At 51.7% G+C, this 19663-nt stretch overlaps 4 protein-coding genes across 4 annotated transcripts; 2 read left to right on the forward strand and 2 right to left on the reverse strand.

Moving 5' to 3' along the window:
• Positions 1–87: 87 nt before the first annotated feature.
• Positions 88–1135, forward strand: COCSUDRAFT_8646 (hypothetical protein; the record flags this gene model as incomplete). Its single annotated transcript, XM_005650666.1, has 4 exons — positions 88–192; positions 292–348; positions 472–617; positions 1030–1135. Coding segments are annotated over 4 exons (414 nt in total), but the record flags the coding sequence as incomplete, so codon positions are not given.
• A 1114-nt stretch (positions 1136–2249) lies between these two features.
• On the reverse strand, positions 2250–8041 carry COCSUDRAFT_10165 (DnaJ-domain-containing protein; the record flags this gene model as incomplete). The annotated part of the gene is made up of 11 exons (XM_005650667.1): positions 2250–2360; positions 3008–3098; positions 3590–3690; positions 4100–4189; positions 4575–4787; positions 5328–5498; positions 5897–6135; positions 6460–6561; positions 6966–7135; positions 7506–7645; positions 7850–8041. Coding segments are annotated over 11 exons (1620 nt in total), but the record flags the coding sequence as incomplete, so codon positions are not given.
• Positions 8042–10952: 2911 nt separating this feature from the next.
• Positions 10953–14830, reverse strand: COCSUDRAFT_13120 (WD40 repeat-like protein; the record flags this gene model as incomplete). Its single annotated transcript, XM_005650668.1, has 9 exons — positions 10953–11157; positions 11510–11703; positions 11996–12066; positions 12685–12923; positions 13436–13530; positions 13803–13916; positions 14214–14336; positions 14517–14594; positions 14705–14830. The coding sequence occupies 9 exons, from the start codon at positions 14828–14830 to the stop codon at positions 10953–10955; spliced, it is 1245 nt and encodes a 414-aa protein (XP_005650725.1).
• Positions 14831–15378: 548 nt separating this feature from the next.
• COCSUDRAFT_46525 (hypothetical protein) lies at positions 15379–18924 on the forward strand (the record flags this gene model as incomplete). Its single annotated transcript, XM_005650669.1, has 8 exons — positions 15379–15679; positions 16001–16120; positions 16283–16389; positions 16664–16724; positions 16988–17107; positions 17408–17536; positions 18282–18506; positions 18736–18924. The coding sequence occupies exons 1-8, from the start codon at positions 15395–15397 to the stop codon at positions 18922–18924; spliced, it is 1236 nt and encodes a 411-aa protein (XP_005650726.1). The 5' UTR covers positions 15379–15394.
• Between the last annotated feature and the right edge of the window lie 739 nt (positions 18925–19663).

The raw sequence follows: 19663 nt of genomic DNA on the forward strand, positions 1-19663 counted from the left end.
GGAGCACACGTGGGATGTCTGAATGTGATGTTATCACATGCGAGCTAAGTGTATTCTGTCTGAGAACAGGTCTCCCCAACAGAGGCAGAGAACCGCATACAGTGGGTGAAAGACATGCGAAGAATCTTGAGCCCACCGGGTATGATTGCAGAAGACGGCAGCGTTAACCAAGATTTCTTCAAGCCAAAGAAGGTGCGCTGTCCAGCATCAATCTCGCCCTGCAAAGCAAGTTTTAATAGGAGCAATGTGATTTCCATTTAATCTTATAAGATTAAGCAAGTGTAAATGCAGGTCGTCCTGGTGGATGACAAGAAGTGGGGAAGCGCCGAACGAGACTTGTTGTATCAGGTCAGCACTTGGCTCTCATCAGGGATGTTTCCATACAAAACTGCCCGCAAGTCAAACATTCCAGATGTGATGCCATTTTATCAGCAAATGTTGCTACATTACAGTAATTACATTGTGGAGCAGGGTCTCGAGAAGCATGGGGTTGGCAAATGGGGGGAGATCTGTGCAGAACTTCTGCCACGATGGGACGAGCAGGCTGTCAGGGTGAAGGCCGCCAGGCTAATGGGATCCCAGTCGCTTGCGCGCTATGTCGGTTGGAAAGGGAACAGGTAACGATTTGCCCTCACTCTTGATAATTGCACTGTTTGGCATCCATGATGGACCCTTCTGTGGCCAAGGTAGCTGTCAGTTTCACGGAAAGACTGGCTGGAATCTCCTGTGCAAGCATGCGATGCTGCAACCAAGCAGAGGCTGTTGTCATGCACTTGCCCTTCAGTCTACATGTCTGATCTAAGCACAATATTTGCAAGTGTTTGAAGCTGGCAGCATCTGCAACTGAGTGGCTGCTCTACCTTACATTTGTGCAGCGTTCTGTGCAGTCTAATGTAGTTGTCGGCCCTGGTGTTTGGTATGTTGCACGCACTACATATCAGCACAAGGCAGCCCTTTCTCCCTACTTGGCCCTCGCATTCTCTTGTGTGATCTGACTTCCCTCTTTCATCCATTTGGTGGTCTGTGCAGGGAGGCTGTGGAGACAGAGTATAACAAGAACAAGGAGCTAGGGGAGCGAATTGGCTGCTGGAAGGGAGGTGTGCTAGTGGAAGATGATGATGGCAGCGTGCGCAAAGCACTGCAGGATCTTGAGCAGCAATAGTCACCGTTTGCATGCGCCCTGTTGTGCTTCCAAAAATACTTTGAAAATGTTGAACTCACGAGTGAATACAAAGTCAATGGCTGACAAGCGCCCAAGTAAGCAGGCTGGTGCCAGCGAACTGACAAGATTATATATCCATTGTACCCTGTCTCTTCTGTGCAAGCATGCAATCCTATAGAAATCTCAAAGGTGTGGCTTCGGCAGTGGCCGACCTGGCAGTGCAACATCTGAATGACAAGCGATCATTCCAGATAGAACATGTTTGAGAGCGCTTGAGCAATTAGCTATTACTCAGATGCCAATGAGAACAGCCTGCTTTCACGTAGTCTTCCTTGTTACAGTGCATTTCATTCGTCGCTTAGAGTGGCAGCTATTCAAGCTTGTGCACAGTTTTGCTGACATCTGAAGCTTGCACACGCTCCTGCAATACTTGCGTTAAATTAGAAGGTTGGCAGAGCTATCATCACCTAACTTTTGAGCTAAGGATGTTGGACTTCACGGAACAAGTTGAATCTTCAAAGAAAACACGACAAGGGTCCCTTCTCTAAAACTCCTGTAGGATTCCTCGTCATTCCCCCGCACCCGCCACTATCTACCCTACCATAAGCTAGGGTGCACCATACAGCTCATTGTCCCGCCAAGAGGCGCCAGCCTGATCGGGCTGCAAGCCCTGTGCAGCTGCAGCAGCCAGCACCGCGGCAGCTTCTGCAGTATCAGTCACCAGCTTCCCTCTCGCTGGCAGCTGCCCTTCCTCCTGCAAATCGAGATCAGCAAATGCGTTTCAGTCGGTCCTTCTCATGCCCCAGTGGTGCAAGTCCTCTCCACAGTGTTTCTCGGAGGGTTGCGCTCCATTGATAATATCACCAAAGACGGCATGCACTTGTCTTGAGCAACGTGCTGCCATTGGGTGAAAACACAGTCAAAAGATGCAAAAAGAAGTGCATTTCAGGTACGCGCCTTGACAGCAAGATCGGCCGCTGCTGCGTACGGCTCAGTGAAAACAGCGTGCACATATTTCAAGGATTTGGCTGTACATAAAAAGCTTAGTCATCAGCTGTAAAAAAAGCGAGGTTCAGGCGCGCACCTTGTCAGCGAGGGTGGCGATGTAGGGGCGGCCATGCCACAGGAACCTCACTCGCAGGTGCTTGTCCTCGTCAGGTGCCGGGTCGCAGAAGCCCATCAGGCCCCTCTTCGACACCTGCGCAGCCGCGATCCCTCCTCTTAGACACTGACTGGCAACGCTGTAATAGGCCTGGCTGAACCCATGCAGCGGCGCTACACCCCTAGACAGCGACTACATGTGCAAGGGTCTTTCTATGACCTGTGCTGCGGCGCTGGCCCTTTTAGACAGTGACTGTCACTGCTGATATGTTTCCACGGTGTGCAGAGTACGAGAAAGATGCTCCTCACAGCATTCTCTGTTGACTCCATCAACACGTGAATGAGATTAAATTCTCTGAACAAGTGGATCGTGATCTCTGCATGCAGACATACAGCACTGCCATTACCTTGCACACTCCTGACCTAAGACACTGCTTTCATTTTCTAAGTCCGTAGAATAATATACCTGCCCACGATTGATTGGGTCTTGCTTGGATCTGGCGAGTCCATCAAGGGGTAGGATTTTGGCAACCTTTACTGCAGCTTGTCTACAGACGCACCTTGCTTCTGGCAGGACAAGCGTTTAATAATAATAATAATAATAATAATAATAATAATAATAATAATAATAATAATAATAATAATAATAATAATAATAATAATAATAACCGAAGACTGCTAGCGATCCCAAAGTACGCCCAGACTAAAGGGCCCAATGAGGAGGAACAAGATCAGGAGTTGGACCTTGTGCAGAATTATGCGGCTGTCCTCCACCATGAACCGCAGCGCGATGGTCACATCGATCCAGGGCGGCGGCCGATGCACGGCGCATAGCCTCGCCGCTACAGCCGCCTCCACTGCCGCATCCTCCTCACCCGCTGGCTCTGCCACTTCTGCATAGTACAAGGGGAACAAGCTCAGCTTCTCAGCTTGATTCAATGGCTAAATCTTATACTTTTTTTGCACATAAAAAATGACTTGGATCCCTTTTCCAGTTCTCGAGATCAGTCCACCTACAGTAAGTTTCCATGGGCACGAGCTTTGCAGTATCTGGACTTCATGGGTGACTTGCCGTCCATCCAAGCAGTACAGACATGGGTGCCCCCGTTAGCTCATTCTTCCATTGATGTCAGACTCTTAGCTGTCTCGCATGTCTCACAACATTGTTTCCAGCTGCCATTTTTTTGCCGCGCGAAAAATTGCGTCCAATAAAGTGTTTGGGAAAAACCTTTCTTCAAACACACAGGCCCTGCAATTTTTTAATTGCATGCACCTGTGCTGGGGCTGGGGGCCTCGTCCATGCTGGCGGCCGAGTCAGACGCTGACGTGGCGGCCTCGCCAGTGGTCCCGCGTTCCCTCTGCTCTGCCTCAGCTTTCACTATGGCCTCCAGCACTCCGTATCTGGCGTCCACCACCACAAGACCCCCCTGCGCCTGCAACAATCACCCTTCAGTTGCTGCATCAAGATTAATTCATTGACCCTAAGGTGCCAGCTTGACTTGCTGCAAGTCTTGGCACTCCATACGAAAGACAGGGATGCAAAGATGGGTACTCTGGTGAGATAGAGGGAATTTTCTGAGCCAAAAAAATGGTGCAAGGCTTGCCCTTGAAAAAAATAGAGCATCATGCAAAATCCAGGATATCAAGATATGCCAGCGTAAGTCCCTTGTCAAGACTATCAAAAGTCACCCATGTAAGTGAGGCTCTCTGCAACTGCTGTTCTACGCGCTTGGGATCCAATATCAAAACGCTCTCAGGAGATTCCGGTCGGCACTCTACGCATGGCATTTCTGTGCAGTTTGAATCTTAAAGAAATCGTAAATGTCCTGCGCGTACCTTCTGCAGCTCTTTGCGCAGCTTGCGCTTGGCGATGGGCTCCATGACACTGATGGCGCCGGCCGCCGCTTCCCTCTTTGTCCGCTGCTGCTCCAACAATTCCATCTCCTTCTCCACTCGCTGCACCAACAGCAGCAGAGACAATGGGCTCCTGGTACTGAAGAGTGTTGTTTTGCAGATACAGCTGAAATGCTGAAGAGCTTGCGCCAGGTTCTATGCGTGCCAGGGCACGGAGAGTTGACATGCATGCGTTCAAGGCAAAAGGTTGGCTCGCTGACACGAGTGGTACTTTGGTTGCTTGGTTATGCCCCGTACGTCACATGCTCACTGATCGGAGGCAATGCCAGCTGTTGCACGGGCACATTTTGGAGACCGGTGCATTAGCGGTCTCCAAAATCTGAGGCCGGCCTGAAAAACCCCTTTCGGTGCGTGCTAGGCAAGCGCAGGAGCTGAGAGGGCAATCAAAGCGCGGAACGGAATAGAGCAGTGTGCCCAGCCAGCTCACCTGCCGGGCCTTTTTCCAGCGGCGCAGCGGGCGGATGATGTGGCGCTTAGTCACGTATATGGTGAGCGGCGGCAGGACATAAGCGCCCAGAAGTACTTTCCACGCGCGCGGGTCGTGCGATAGCAGCAGTGGGAAGTCGAACGTGTGCGTTCCCCGGCTAAAGCGCGGCTTGAGCACAATGCCCTGCATGTCAAAGCAAATCCTCAAAGCAATTCCTCGGCAAAGATGGCAAGACCAAGGGCAGCTGGCACGAGTGAGTAAATTACTCTCATCTCAGCACAGAAGTCTACAGCAGTGCTTTGATGCACTGCTGCTGCATGCTCCTCAGCTTTACGCAGTCGGAAACGGAGATGTTATTGAGCACTTCAGGCTGTATGCACATAGGACGGCCTTGGTGGTGGCACAACTGGAGCATTGTTCGGCAGAGCATACACACGCATCACATAAGATTCTACCCATACCAAAACGCCCTCGTCCATACGGGTGTACGTATGGGTGAGTCAGCGCTTACATAGAACCCGACGGCGGCGGCGAGGCCAGCGGTGATCAAATCGCAATTGCACCGCAATTGCACAGAAAGCCTCGTGACTAAGCATTAGTAAGAATGTGTTAGCACTGACATAAAGGCCGACGGTGACGGTGACGCCGGCGGTGCTGAAGTGGGAATTTTGACAGCGCCAAAATCCACATTAGTAAGATTATCAAGAGTGACTGAGCGCTCACGTATAGGCCGACGGCGACGGCGAGGCCGGCGGTGCTGAATTCGGAGATGCGCTGAGTGCCGCCCACCTCCAGATCCACCCCCGTTGTTCCCACCCTCAGCGCCACGCGCGCGCTCGTCGATTCATTCACCCTCCACACACACCGCGCCTGAATCCCCGTCACTGCCCCGACCTGCAACCACGCATCTCCGTTTCAATTCTCAGCTGTGTGAAGCTTGATTTTGCAGCATGCAAAAGTTGTGTGCTTTTGACTACCAGCCATTCCAAAAGTCAATGACCTGCAATCATGCACATGCAATGTTGGAATCATGCGTCTAGCTGAAGTTTCAGCATGCTCAAGGGACCCTGTGATTCTGGCAACGTGCCATCAGCTGCATGCGCAGTGTCTTTCCTGCAGCATAATTATAAAATTGAACCGTTTTGCAAGAAACTAAAGGCCAGGACCTGAAGGATAAGAAAAAAGAGCAGATCCTTGTTGGCCTGCTTTCCCCCTTGATGAGGCCCATAAGGATGTCTTCGTCTTTCCCATCCTGGCCGAAAGCAAAGCATACGAGTTGCCGAGGTGCACACCTCAATGCGTCCGCTGGTGGTCAACTTCTCGCCGCGCCGCGAGACGGCCAGCCCGGCCCCTGCCGCGCCGGCGGGGCCGATGACCCAGTTGAAATCGGCCGAGGTAGTGTCACTCAGCTCGCGCGTGGAGACCAGCTGCAGCCCCAAGCCTGCGCGCGGCTGCCAGGTCACTCCCAGACCTGCGGATGTGTGCTCCGACAGCTGGCGCGTGCTCTGCAGCGAGAGGAATGTCTTCAGGCCTGCGCGACAGGACCACGATCTGAGCATCTGCCCTCTTAGGACAGGAAATGGCGGCTGTTTGGCAAAAGAGATGCAAGATGGATCCCAATCAGGAGCACAACTGCTGGTGAGGGCCGGGCGATGTTGACAATAGGACATGGACAAGAGGCCCAATCTCTATTGGCACAGGAGGCTGTGTCAGCAGCTGCGTCTTCAGGCAATCTGCGGGCGACTGAGGCCTGAATGGGCACGTGCACAAGAAAGGCAACATCGCATGCAGAGCAGGATAGCAGGCCAGGTTGGAAACGTGCTCATGTGGTCACACGATGTCGAGGTTTACTCACCCAGGGCTGCCTGCAATTCTATGGAGTTGCGTGGGGTCAGAATTCGCTTTAGGCCGCACACAAAGGAGCCGCCGCCCACATTGCCCTGCACTGCCATCTGGCCTGCAGACACATGCGCATTTTAAAGCACAATTTGCTTCTTGAGTGGTTAACCTCAAGTTCAGTATTCATAACGACGTAGACATCAATCGCTTATTTTGCAGACTTGCACCTCGACTGATTCTCCTTTATGGGCTGTGCAGCAACGAGTGACTTAAGTAGACACGCTCAGTGAGGACTGCACAGGAATTTGGAGGCACTTGAAGCTTTGAACAGCAGCGATCTGACAGTGTATCTCCTGTCCCTTTTCTGAGCAATGCGAAACATTCCAACACGCACTATACCTCGTCATTACCTGTCAAGCTGTGCCTGTGTCGATGTCTGTCGTTATACAATTCCGCACTTTATCCAACCTGTCTAAGATGGAGTACCCCTGTATTATCAAAGGCAGGGGTTGATGGTCGCACCTCCCAGGGTGGCTCCCATGGTGTCTGACAACGGCGTGCTGATCTGGCTGTTCATGGCCACCTCATACACTTCTGGCATGACGCTGACGTGGCGGTCATAGGGGTCCACTAGACTAGTCGCGTCAATCTTGAAGCTGTAGAAGCCCCTGTGCGATACCTGCATCTCCAGCCTCTGCGCGCAGCACACAACAAAGATCATCATTGAGTCACCTCACGAAATGTCCAGTCTCAAATGCAATGTGTGCCTCCAATGGCATCACAATTTTCCCTGTTCCTGGCATATGGCTATTTTTGGCTAGAAAGGTAGTCAAAAAGATCTCTCTATCATGTGAGAACTTGTTTCAAGCGCATGCACTTCAGGACCTTGCATTTGCCTCAGGTCAGGTCAAGCCTCCAGAGGAGCAAAGTGCAGATGGTAATAGTCATGCGCTGCACCTATGCAATGCATGCAATCCCAGTCGGCTTTGTGTGGCAATTGGGCAATACATTGTGCAGTGAGCGGGTTTCCCTGGGATGCAAGCTGGATGCTTAGGGAGGCACACCTGCTTTGCTTTGAAGCTCTCCCATTCCTGCCGCAGCTCATCTGTGCTCTTGAGCGTGCTCCCCACCTCCAGCCCAGCAGACAGTCCCTCCTTCCCATAGATGTCATACACCTGCCTCCTGTCAGGATTGCCGAGCACCTGCACCAACACACATGCACCAGGAGGTCTTATTAAAGCGTTTTGACTGGCATGTTTAGCAATAAAAAGATGTAGCCTGAGGTTGTGGGCCTGGAAAGGATGCCAGCTTCCCCTCACAGTGCCAGTGACACACTCCCAAACACCGTGCTGAGGCAACAGTGATCTGAATGGAATTGTAAGGTGGTGATGTATACGGCACTGTACCTCGTAGGCTTCCTGCAGTCGCGTGAAGTTGGCGGAGGCATGCGCCTGCAGGGAGGCATCTGTGTGTTTGTCTGGATGATATGCTTGTGCCAGCTGCCTGAACGCCCGCTTGATCTCTTCCTCGGAGGCATCCCGTGCCACGTTAAGCACAGCGTAATATGAAGTCTCGTCCTCATCATTCCTTACTGTTTCTGTGTTACTGCCTGATGCCATTCTCACAACACTGTCAAACGTCGATCAAATGACTACAACACGACTTCTGTGCTATGCTATTTACTCCAATTACACATCGCCACTATATCTTTTGCTAATCCTTTGCTGCATCGCTCTTGATATATCTCAAATGTGTCCCATCGGTACTTGTCTATTAAATACGCTTCAATCAGGATGCAATTGAGCCCTTCAATTGCTTTTAGAGTATTCAGATATGATGCTTCCACACTATAGCAAACTGCCTTGCAATGTTAAGCACAAGGAGGACTCGATGCGCTAGCTCGACATGCAAAGGCGGCAAGGTATATAGAGGTCAGCAAACGACGCTCCAAACTGCGCGCATATAATTTCACCCAGTAGCATGGATACTGATAAGAACTTACAGAGCAAACACTTCCTGGACGTTTCTTCACTTGGGGAAAGGATGCTGATCTTGCTTGATATCAGTAATAGATGAGTAATGCATGGCATCTGATCATCTTCTCCCCCAGGGAAATGCATCCATTCATCCATCACGGCGCCTTTCAGCTTCAAGATCTCCGATTGTAGATTGCAAAGTTACAAAATGGTCTTTGCTCGTTTTCTGTAGGGCCTGCAAGGCTGAGGATGATGGCAGTGGCAGGCCTGCAATTAGCGCAAGATGTGACTCTTGAACGCAGCAGGAAAACCCAAGAGGAAGCTGAGTTTGGAACAGAAATTCAGGCAAGCGCGAATTAGTATCCCATCTGTCGTAAAGCGGTTGCAGTCCTGAAACTGAAACTATATCTCACGATGGCTTCCTGCTATTAACCCAGTCATACAGAGCTGATAGATACCTACGTGCTTGATGTATTCCTGCATTTCTGCAGCTTTTAATCAGGCTGCCCGATGGATCGGAGACCGAGATTGCGGTATGCGACTTAATCCAATCATTAGCCAGAACGGAAGTTGTATACCATAAGTATAACAATTAGAAATCTCATCTTTTACATGGTAGACGTTGCATATGCTGAGGCATTGTGCTGATTGACAGGCAAGACTTGGCTACACAGTGCAATATCTGAAGGCCCTTCTGCACAAGGAGCATGGCCTGCCCTTAAACATGGTGTGTCTGCATGTCTTTGATCTTGCCAGAAAGTCCTCAAGTCGCAAGCAAATCATATCTAGCCCTTTACGTCATGGCATGGTGCACTGTAAGACATTTACCCTGTCAAAGCTAATGATATCGCTACCAAGTCCAAGATTGGGAGCTACTTTTGGCACGTGAAATTGGATTGAGGGGGCTTGACAAGGCTGCTATATATTGCTTGCAGGGGCTTGAGGGCACAGATGGGACGCTGCTATTGGACCCCTTGTCTCTGTCTGATTGCAGAAGCATCAGAGCAAATGCAACAAATGTTCTCATCGTCAAGGTGTCAAGTTGAATCAAGAGGCCATTGAATTCGAACTCTGATCATGGTTGGTGGAGCTGACTTACACGCCCAGCTGGCGCCGATAAAAATTATTTGAAGCTTTCTAGATTCTGGTAGCATGATGAAAAAAGTCGGTGAAGAAAGCGAACTACATTTATCACGCTCAGCCTTGTAATATCTGTAATTTATAGTGCTACGAGCCTGTAGCATGCGAATCTCACACCTTAACAATGGCTTCAAACTGCCATGTATTTTGGTACTACACATTCACCAGTGCAGCCTTCCTTAGACGCACCCACTGCACTGCCTTTTGCACATCCTTATGTCTGATTCTTCAGTGGAGCCCACTACGGTATCCCAGGATTGTCCCTCACACCAGCAAAAATACGCTCATCGTTTCGCCAAGTTTCGAACAAGAAGCATTCAAAGTTTTCTGTTCACGTGGTTGTGTTCATTTTTAGAGTCACACTACTGTGAAAGCCTGGCCAGTCTTTCAACTATGGCCAAGGCAAAAAATGACAATAACAAAGACCGTTGTCATCTCCCCTGCTGCGGCGGTCTTCTTGGAAACTGCTCGGGAGGGCCTGGAAGGGCAGGGCCTCCTGCATCGAGCGCACACAGCACACTCGTGGGTGGAGTGTTTTTTGCTTTGCAGCAAATCAGAAAAAACACACAAGGCAATACCTTGATGGCAAGTTCATGCTCTAGATCTGCAACATTGCATCTGCATTAGAATTTAAATTTTGGTCTGCAAAGCTCAAGCTGCAAGACGGTCAGATAAAATATAAATGATCATTAAAAATGAATTATAACAAAAAAGGCTGCAGCCAAGAAAACTATTTGCAGCTTGGAGCACGCCTCTCACCGGCTCTCTGTGCTGGCCCCGCGCCGGGCTGCGCCGCGCCGCCGGCCTGCTGCGGCCGCATGATGCGCGAGCCACTCCCGCCGCCGCGGTTGGGCGCAGGAGCGCGCGGCCGGAACCCCCCCGAGCGGCCACCGCCGCCACCGCGGGGGGGCCCACCCCCCCGCCACTGCGGCCGCGGGCCTCCCGGGTGCCGGCCCGGCGGCATCGCCCCTCGGGGCGGGGGCGGCGGTCGCCAGCCGGCTGGGAAGCCGGGGGGCGCCGGCGGCGGAAGCAGCGCGCCGGACGGCCCGGGGAAGCCGCCGCGCGGCCCCGCCAGCGGGTCGGCAAACGGCGGCGCCGGCGGTGGCGGCAGCGGGCCGGCGTCACCGATGCCGGGGATGCCCGGGATGCCGCCTGACATCGGCGCGCCCAGCGATGCGCCCCCTGACCCGGCCCGTACATCCCCTGTATAGAGTAACACATCCACACGCTCATCATCCCAAGCTCTCCTCTGGTGTTTCATTCTTTATGGATTCAAAATCCTACTTTCATCAGCTTCACACACTCCTTTGAGCATCATGTCTCTAAACTAGCCACTGAACAGGATATCACCCCTAGAGGTTCCCAGCAGCTCAAAGATTTGCTGTTGTGCATTTCATAGGACAATCCATTCAACAATCTGCTCCGCACCGCTCTCAGTGGTAGCGCCCTGCTCCTGCTCGGCGCGCGCGCGATCGGTCCAGGGGTCTCCGGGGCGAGCGCGGCACCAGAACTTAGTCATCGTGTCGGCGCCGCCCGTGGCCAGCAGGTGCCCCGCCGGGTGCCAAGCCATGCTTAGCACCGACGCCTCGTGCGCGCCCCTCACCTCAGCCTGGAACAAAAGAAATGTACCGTAGTTCCAGTTCACTCTCAAAACTTGGAGTCTTGTCTTGGAAAATCCAAGACCTGCTCACCACGCTGCACCTTCGCTTGGAGCAACGTGGTGACTTTCTCATTACAAACTATAAATTTTTAAAAAAGGCCGACCTGTCACCACATGATCCAGCTGATATTGATTCGCACAGAAAATGCATGTGGCGACGAGCGTGAGGAAAAAGCCAGACAACATCCCGGAAGAGTCTGGGGGTGGCACTTTGCAAGATAGCTCTAAAGTTTCCACAGGATACGTCATGTGGAAGTGTTCTTAGGGACCGCCTAAAATGGTTCCAAGACAGCAAAGTGGATGAGAGCGCAATGCAGCTTGCCTGGGGCTCGTTGGGGTGGGAGACGAGCCAGTAGCAGAGGCTGCCATCATAGCTGCCGGACACAAAGAGGTCCTCGTGGATTGGGTGCCACGCTGCGGACGTGACGTCCTTGACGTGGCCGCGGAAGGTCGCCAGCTCGCGCAGCATGCGCGCATCGTACACCTGTGTTGAGCAGAAAGAGAGAGCGTCACACCCTTTAACCGCCGTTGTTGTAATGCACTCAAGAGTCTGAGGGTAACATTGTGCAAGTCCGAGAGCTGTAAAGCCGCTGATTGAATGGCACAGTCGGCAGGCGGGACACACAGCTGGCAGAATGCCTCTATATCATGGACAATCCAGCCATCGACATATCTGTTCTCACAGCTGATCATTTATAAAGATATCTGCAATATTTTATAATGCAGCAAATTTAAGCATTCAGGGGAAAAATTCCAGCTGCTTGGAGATGCCTCACCTTGCAGAGCGAGTCGCGAGACGCTGATAGCAGCCAGTTCCCGTTCATGTTCCAGTGCACCTGCGACACGTCTCACTAGCTTCAGCACCAGCTTCTTCACAATACATCCCACTCCAGGACATGCTCATCCTTCCGTGCAACCGCTGCAATTGAAACAAGCATCATGCCAAAAGGAATGAAACTGCCAAGACCTGAGATCATGCACGGGTGACACAGGCATTGGCCCTGCAGCTGCCAGAGGATCAATAAAGTCCCTGTGATTGACAATTCCCTTCAGGAGCTGCTGCAGGTGACCGCTAGCATTTACAGAAGGGCGTTCCTGCAATATGCTGGCGTTGTGGCTCTGCCCTCATGAATGTATGGCAGCTCACAAGCCTGCGTGCTGTGCGGTGCCTACAGGTGCTACTCTCCGTACAAGATTTTTCTCACAAAGGGTGCCAATTCTCAGGGTTGGTTGGGCCTTGCGTGCGAAGGCGCGAATGACAAGAATTAGACGTCCCTGCAGCTGCTTTCCATGTGGCTACCAAACAATAGCCACATAGTTTGCTCTTCATGTAAAAGTGTCACAGCTCCGCCATCGCATCTTGGCGGCCACACCCTGCAATCGTAGCCTGAAAAAGGGCGCGTCTCCATTTCATGGCGTTGTAGCGCTGCGCTCATGACAGCATGGGAGCTCACAAGCTTGCCACTGTGTGCAATTATATGAATATTGCGTGCCTGCATGATGGTTGCATTGTGGCCCTGCAGCGTGGCGAGGGCATCTTTGCCGCCGCGGGGGTCCCACAGCTTGATCACGTTGTCCTTGGAGGCCGACGCGACAACGCCCTTTGACGGATGCCAGTCGCACGCCTTCACGTCCCCGCCGTGGCCTCTCAACGTCGCCTCCAACTGCGCCGTCTTGAAGTCCCAGATCTGCCAAATGTGACAGCTGTCAGGCAGGCGATAATCTCAGAACATTCCTTGTTTGTTCGTTTTGACACGCCACAGCCAGCAGGTAGGCGAGACTCAGAACACATCTCTCCATTTGTGCTGAAGTGCCAGGCCTGCAAGACACCAGAGACAAGAGGCAGGCGACAATCACAGGGAAAATCTTTTCTATCCATCCTTGAGGTGCCATTTCACACCACAGGCCGTCATGCAGGCAACTTTATTTTTTCATTTTCTTCCCACATGTGCGGTGACCCACAGCCATCAGGCATGCGACAGTCGTTTCAGCCTTTCCTCCCACGATAGTGAGGCCCAGATGTAAGACACCCCAAAGCTGACAGGCAGGCAATAACGTCATTAATAGACCATTCCTTTTTCTCACAAGCCGGCTTCTTCCGTGTGGTTGTGTGCAGCAAAGTCTGAAAGGTTGAGGGCAGGAAGCGCCTCTGAGAGTGACAATGTACATGCAGCAGTTTGCAGGAAAGAGAGTGGAGCGAAAATGGGAGGGTGCACGCCTTGACGGTGGAGTCATCAGAGGCGGTGGCAAATTTGAGGTCGGAGGGGGCGATGCAGATGCCCCTGATGGACTCATTGTGCGCCTGAAGCGCCTGTCAGACCAGAACAGCCGGGTTTTTAATAGAAGCAGACATTGCCTCAAATTAGAACCAAGGTGGTGTAGAGAGGTCCACATGACATCACAAGCTATTGCAGCATCCTGCATGATCAGTCAGATTGACAAGCATTGCTGCATGTGCTGCTTCACATGCACGCGGCAGGTCAGGCACACCGTTTTCCGTTTTCCGTTCTCCGTTGTCCGTTTTCCCTTCTGATACGCGAGCAGCATATGCACGGTCATGGTACTAGAACAGATTATTCTCACCTTCACAGAGTCGAGATGCCGCTTCCAGTATTTGACAATGCCGGCGTCGTCGCTGCTCAGCATGTACTCGCCATTGTGCAGGAACCGGGCCGTCCTGATGGGAGCTTCATGCGCCTGCCATGCATGCAGAAAATCCACATAAGCAATGAAATGGCGACACACAATGTGATTGTGCTGGCTGCACAGTGGTGTCAATATGCCAGCTCCACCTTGCTTGTCACAAGAACCTGTCAGTGCTAAATCTATCTGCATCCATCACCCAGCAACGCCGGGACACGCACTGATCAAGCTCTTCTGCAGAGGAGAGGAGATCCTCCGGTTCGATTGTCAACGGGGTATCAATTGCCAATCCCTCTACTCTGACCCTTTCCTGCTCTACTCAATTTCCGACTTTCATGCAGAAGGGTGCACCTGAATGATGTGTTCAAAGGCAAAGGTTCGCCCCTCCCATTGGGTGAACTCGCCGACCTGCGTGCCTGTGATGCAGCGCCTGCCCTCCTGGTTCCACGTAACTGCATTGAAGCTGGCACGCACCTAAACCCACACACGCACACCCTTCAGCATTAAGCAATTATTTCCATAGGTACTGCCTCGCGCATGCATGCCCAGCACAAAAGAATCTGATACTGGATTCTGCACGCTAAAGAGCTCACAGCGCACTGCGAAAGGAAGGCGGCACAATTATGAAGGAAGCGAATCAGCCGGAATTTGTACCTTGTTCCAGCTCATGTGCACGAACTTGGTGGCAAAGCTGTTTGCAGGCTGGTCGATGTAGCCCATGGGGGGCAGGATCTGCACAGTCGAGATACTATTGGTACACTAGCACAGCTGTCAGCATAGGAAAGCAGATTCACACTCGTCTTCTTGTGGCAAGGACGTGAATTTGCTGAATAGCAAGTCACCCTGAGAGCACCAGCAGCAGTGGGCTGCAGCAGGTTGATGCCATATCTGTTGGGCCGCTTCGGGCGCTCTTGCAGCAGCCTCAAGTACGGTCCAGTGTAGTCCACTGTGCGCCTGGAGTAGGGCATTCAACAGGTACTTCAGGCCAGACTTTGGGATCTGAACACTCAAAGCTCGCAGTAACCTGCTCTGTACGGAAATTGGATATCCCAAAACTGTCTCCTTACGCTTGAATGCCGGCTCGTAGCGCTTTGCCGCCCGTCTCAGCCTCAGGCTTAGCACCAGCATGGTGATCTGGGACCACGGCCAGCTCACCCGCATTCTGGTGCAATCCCTCATGCTGTACTGCTGCCATGCCTTTCTGATCAACTAAATCGGCAAGAACATCCTACGATCTTGTCAGCTGGGTAAATATCGGCGCTGGGCGCTCTGCACAAATATTAACATCAAGTCCATCAAACAGCGATGGACCTCAGTTCTTTCCAGGTCCTGGTATCCAATCACAAGTCAGTCGCTTGTTCATCACTATACTTGTACCTTCATCAACAGATGAGTGTGAAGCTAATAATAATTCCGTCCATCAATTGCTGCATGCCATTATAGCTCGGCCCGTAAGCTGTGCCAGCGTGGCACCCAGAAGAATTTTCAAGCAGAGCAAACAGGTGCGAATGGACACCAGCAATGCAAGCCGGATGGAAACAGAGAGGAGAGCTGACTTCGACATAGGCCACGGCTCGATCTCCATCTCCGTCACGGTTGGCTCGCCACGGAAGAAGGGACGGAAGGAGGAGACTTTAATGAAGAGAACAGCCAAGGCTGGTGAGGAGACCAAGCAGGTGAAGCAGGCGCGGGCCAGCCGTCTTCAAGGTCAAAAGGAAGCAGCCGTGCAGCCCATGGAAGAAAAGCAGCCCAGTGCTCGGGAAGTTGCAGCTGCAAAGGCTGCAAGGGCGCGACTGTACAGCAAAGCGCAGGGGCAGGTGGGCCGTGGCACGGGAAAGAAGCCTTCTGTGTCCTTCTGCATACAGGAAAACGAAGAAAATCTTGCCTTAGCTCGTGCATGTGGCTCTATTATATATTTTGCGAAATCAATCTGCAGAGAAGTGTTTTTTATGGGAAAAGATGAGAGGGATCATTCAACACAGTGGGTCTCGAAGATTGCCCTGGGATATCACATCAAAATTTTGCATTTCAGGCCAGGAATTTATGCCTGTTACAGCGGATTAATTGATTATTATGCGTTGCACGGTGCAAGTCTCTAACAGGACATCCTTTGAAGCATTTAAAGTGTTTGCTCACAGGAAGCAGAACCTGCGGAACTTAGACTCCCCACAGGACAGGAGCCTGTGCCAACCGTGGACGTCGATAATATACCAACGGAGCTTTTGACGCCTCTCGACAACGTTGAGACAGATGCAAAGGTGTGATGCCAGTACCTGCCAACCTCAGACATATGGTAGTGAAGAGAAATGAAAGTGCATGTTAAGAATGTGCGATGACATCTGCTGCATCGTACAGTATTGTACAGGCACAGTGCAGCTACAAATTGCTAGTGATGACAATCATGGGTGGTCGCTGTACAGGCAGCAATGCAGGATCTGCAATCTTCGGACTGGGCAGTGGCGTGTAGGGGGCAGATGCAGCTGAGACGCTTGGCAGTGTTCCATCCTGAGGAGTGCAGACCTCTCTTGTGAGCACATCCACTTCTCCCGCTTAAATTGTTTGAGACCGCAGTTGATCATGCAGCATGTCATCTCACATCCTAGAAGGCAGCGCTATTACGCATGTCTGTTGAGCATGCATGTCTGTTCTCAGCATAATGGCAACTGCTGACCACTACCTTCCTGTTTCTGCATCGATAAAGATGATAAAATGAATAATATGAGAATGTTCTGAATGTCTACACATCATGCTTAGGTGATTGCGCAGCACATGCCTGAAAGATGTGCTTTGTGTTCCTGCAGGCCACAGGTGATCCCGCTGGTGCTGAAGAGCGTGAAGAACCTGCGCAGTTCCCTCAGTAAGGTGTGCTCTTCTCAATACCATCTGGCTCTGGTTGAGAAATTCACCAACGCCATTAAACGCACTCTCACGAGCTCTCTATTGCCTGCACCCACACCATCACTGCAGACGCCAACACAGCTCTGAAATATTCCATTCCAACACAATGCTGCTCGACTGATCTTCGCTTATGTACAGCATTGCATCAGGCGCCAATCATGCAAATTTCTCAAAAGGGGCTTGTGAAATCGTTGCGCTGACTGAAAGGAACATGCCCTGTTGCGCAGGCGGCCATCATGGCAGTCAGCGATCTCTGTCAGACCTTCGGCACAGAGCTGCTGCCTCTTCTGGATATGGGCGGCGCAGCGCAGCCCCTCAAGAGCCTGCTATCACAGCTGCTTCTGAAGGTGCATATATCCACACACTCCCAGCTCTTCCTGAGGCATATTAATCTCTGCCTGGTTCAATTTGCAGACACAGTCATCAAGAGCAGAATTCTTCCAAAGGCTTCAAAACGCACCGTGCACAGTCCTCTTGGGTCATGTGCAAAACATCATTTTCCATGAATTGCCACTGTTGAAGTTCCTCTTGACTTTACAAGGACGTCCCACCCAGGCTTCGGGGAGTATTTCATCCCTAAGCAAAGGTCGAGTCACCAAACCTGAAAATGAAATGTAATCAAGTATATCTCCTTTGCATGCATGCAGGCGGGCTCCAATGACAAACGGTTTGTCATCGAGGAGGTGACTCGCGCGCTGCAGACGATGGCTGACTGCATGGACCCGGCCAAGCTGCTGCTGCGGATCCTACCCTACGCTGCTCACAAGAACCCTAAGGTGAGCATCCCCCTCAACAGCATGCGGGAAAGCTGCAGAGCTGTTGCTTGCGGCAGGGAGCTGAAAACGACGCTCGTCAACATCGCATTGTACTAGGGGTGTGGACAGCAGTCCCTCCTCGGTGATAACTCCGTCTTGCAGGCATGCGAGCTTCAGTCCTCTTGATATGCTGCCAACGCAGAAACAAGTGCTATGCAATAAAGTGATTGGTGCCAAGAACATAGGAGGACCTGTAGCAATCTGAAGAAGGCAGCTCTGCCTGCAACTGCCGCACATGTAGGGCTGCTCTTAATTCAGTTCTTCTCTACAGATTTCCCCTCATTGAAATACTTGTACATACGCCGGTGAGGGGCAAGCCTTTGCCTGGGTTCTGGCTGCAGACAGGTCTGAGAGATCCAAACGGACATGTCTGCATATATGTGTGGCCCTCTGGGCTCTGGATGCGCCATTATGAAGGATCGCACGTAATACTGTAGGACTCGTTCTCAAACCCTCACCCCAGGCGCTGCTGGAAAATTTTCAGAGCAAATTTTAGGGGTCTTCCTGACTTCAACAACATCAGGGTCGTGCTCCATTGGATTGGGCTTGTCGGAAGCTCTCCGAATCTGGTCTCAATATTATCATAGGCGTTTTGTATTTTGAGAGATAGGGTCTTAAGTATCCACCCTTTTTGGCCATAAATTCTTATCGATTGCAGGTTTAGAATGAGTACTACAGTATTAGTAATTTCTCGTCACTCATGCAGGTGCGCGGCAAGGTGGCGGTGTCACTGGCGGCGTCGGCGGCTAAGATGACGCCGGAGCAGTGGGCAGGCCACGATCGCGCCGCGCTGCTTCAGGCGGCTGGCAAGCTCGTGTGCGACAACACACCCGAGGCGCGCGACGCCGCGAAACGACTCATTGCACTTTTGCGCGACGCGTTTGAATTTTCCACCGACGCTGCGGCCGCCGGGGCAGGCGCTGCACCGGAGGTGCGCCAGTCCTGAGTGTGCCCAAGAATGCAGAGGTGCTCGCCAGAGTTCGTCCACAAATGTGTAGCCTACCAATAACGAATTCAGCTAGCAGAAACTCAAGGACCGGGCAGTCAGCCCGGGTATACGTGGGGGTGAGTTGCATGAATCTGGCAACGCAAGGTACCAAATTTGTCACATTGCGCACTATGTGAAGAAGTGTCCTCTGATAGCAGACCTGTTGCACCAGGGCAATGGCAAGGAGAATGAGGCCAAGGACAGGAACGCCGCAAGAGGCGCGCCGGCAGCAGAGGCAGCAGAGCTGGTGAAAGGGGGAGATCCTGCGGATGAGAATACTCCCTGGAATAAGTGGGCGAGGCACTGTCACTCCACTCTGGGCTCCACAGCCGCTGCAGCTGTGCTGAAGGTCACCAGCTGACCGCTGCGAAGTCTTACTCTCTATTGCTATGTGGGCATGGGTGTCTGCTGCAATCTACTTTTCTGCTGTGGACCTGCTTTTCTGCTCAGAGCCTCACACGGCCATGTCACGACCAAAGACTTGCACGAACATTCGAGGAAGGACATATATGCGATAATGCATCAATTTTTCCAGTAATTAGAGCAGGTGTCCTTGAGAGCCGTTAGGAGAACAATGCGGGGGTGCACACAAGAATGAGCCAGGTTCATAATTAAGTGTCTACAAAGATTGTTATTATTATTATTCTTATTATCACACGCTTTTCCTGCCAAAAGGTACGTCCTGCAGACAAGCTGTACTTCAAGGCTGCCACAATCCTACCACTTGTTGGACTCGCCAAATCCAAGCAATACCCAATCAATCGTGGGCACGGTGCTCAGTATTCATACCGCCCCCCGCCAGCCGGGGCTGCAAAGATTTACTAGCTGTAAACAGGTCATGAGTGGTGCTTGGTCAGCTGATTCTGCTGCCTGTACCTAGCAATGCAAACTTGAAAGGAATAGAACTTTCTCTATGAATAACAGATTGTACAGTTTGTTGGCATGTATCAAATACAATGCTGAGCGGTGCCACGCATGATTGTATTTCTTGTTGGAACAGCAAAACTTCGTTGCAGATTGCTGTATATCATGCCCCATGCAAAATTATGTATTGCAATTACCAGCAATCAGCTCAAACCAGGAGACTCTAAATCAACGAT

The sequence above is a fragment of the Coccomyxa subellipsoidea genome, assembly GCF_000258705.1.
Source record: "Coccomyxa subellipsoidea C-169, whole genome shotgun sequence".
NCBI lineage: Eukaryota > Viridiplantae > Chlorophyta > Trebouxiophyceae > Coccomyxaceae > Coccomyxa > Coccomyxa subellipsoidea.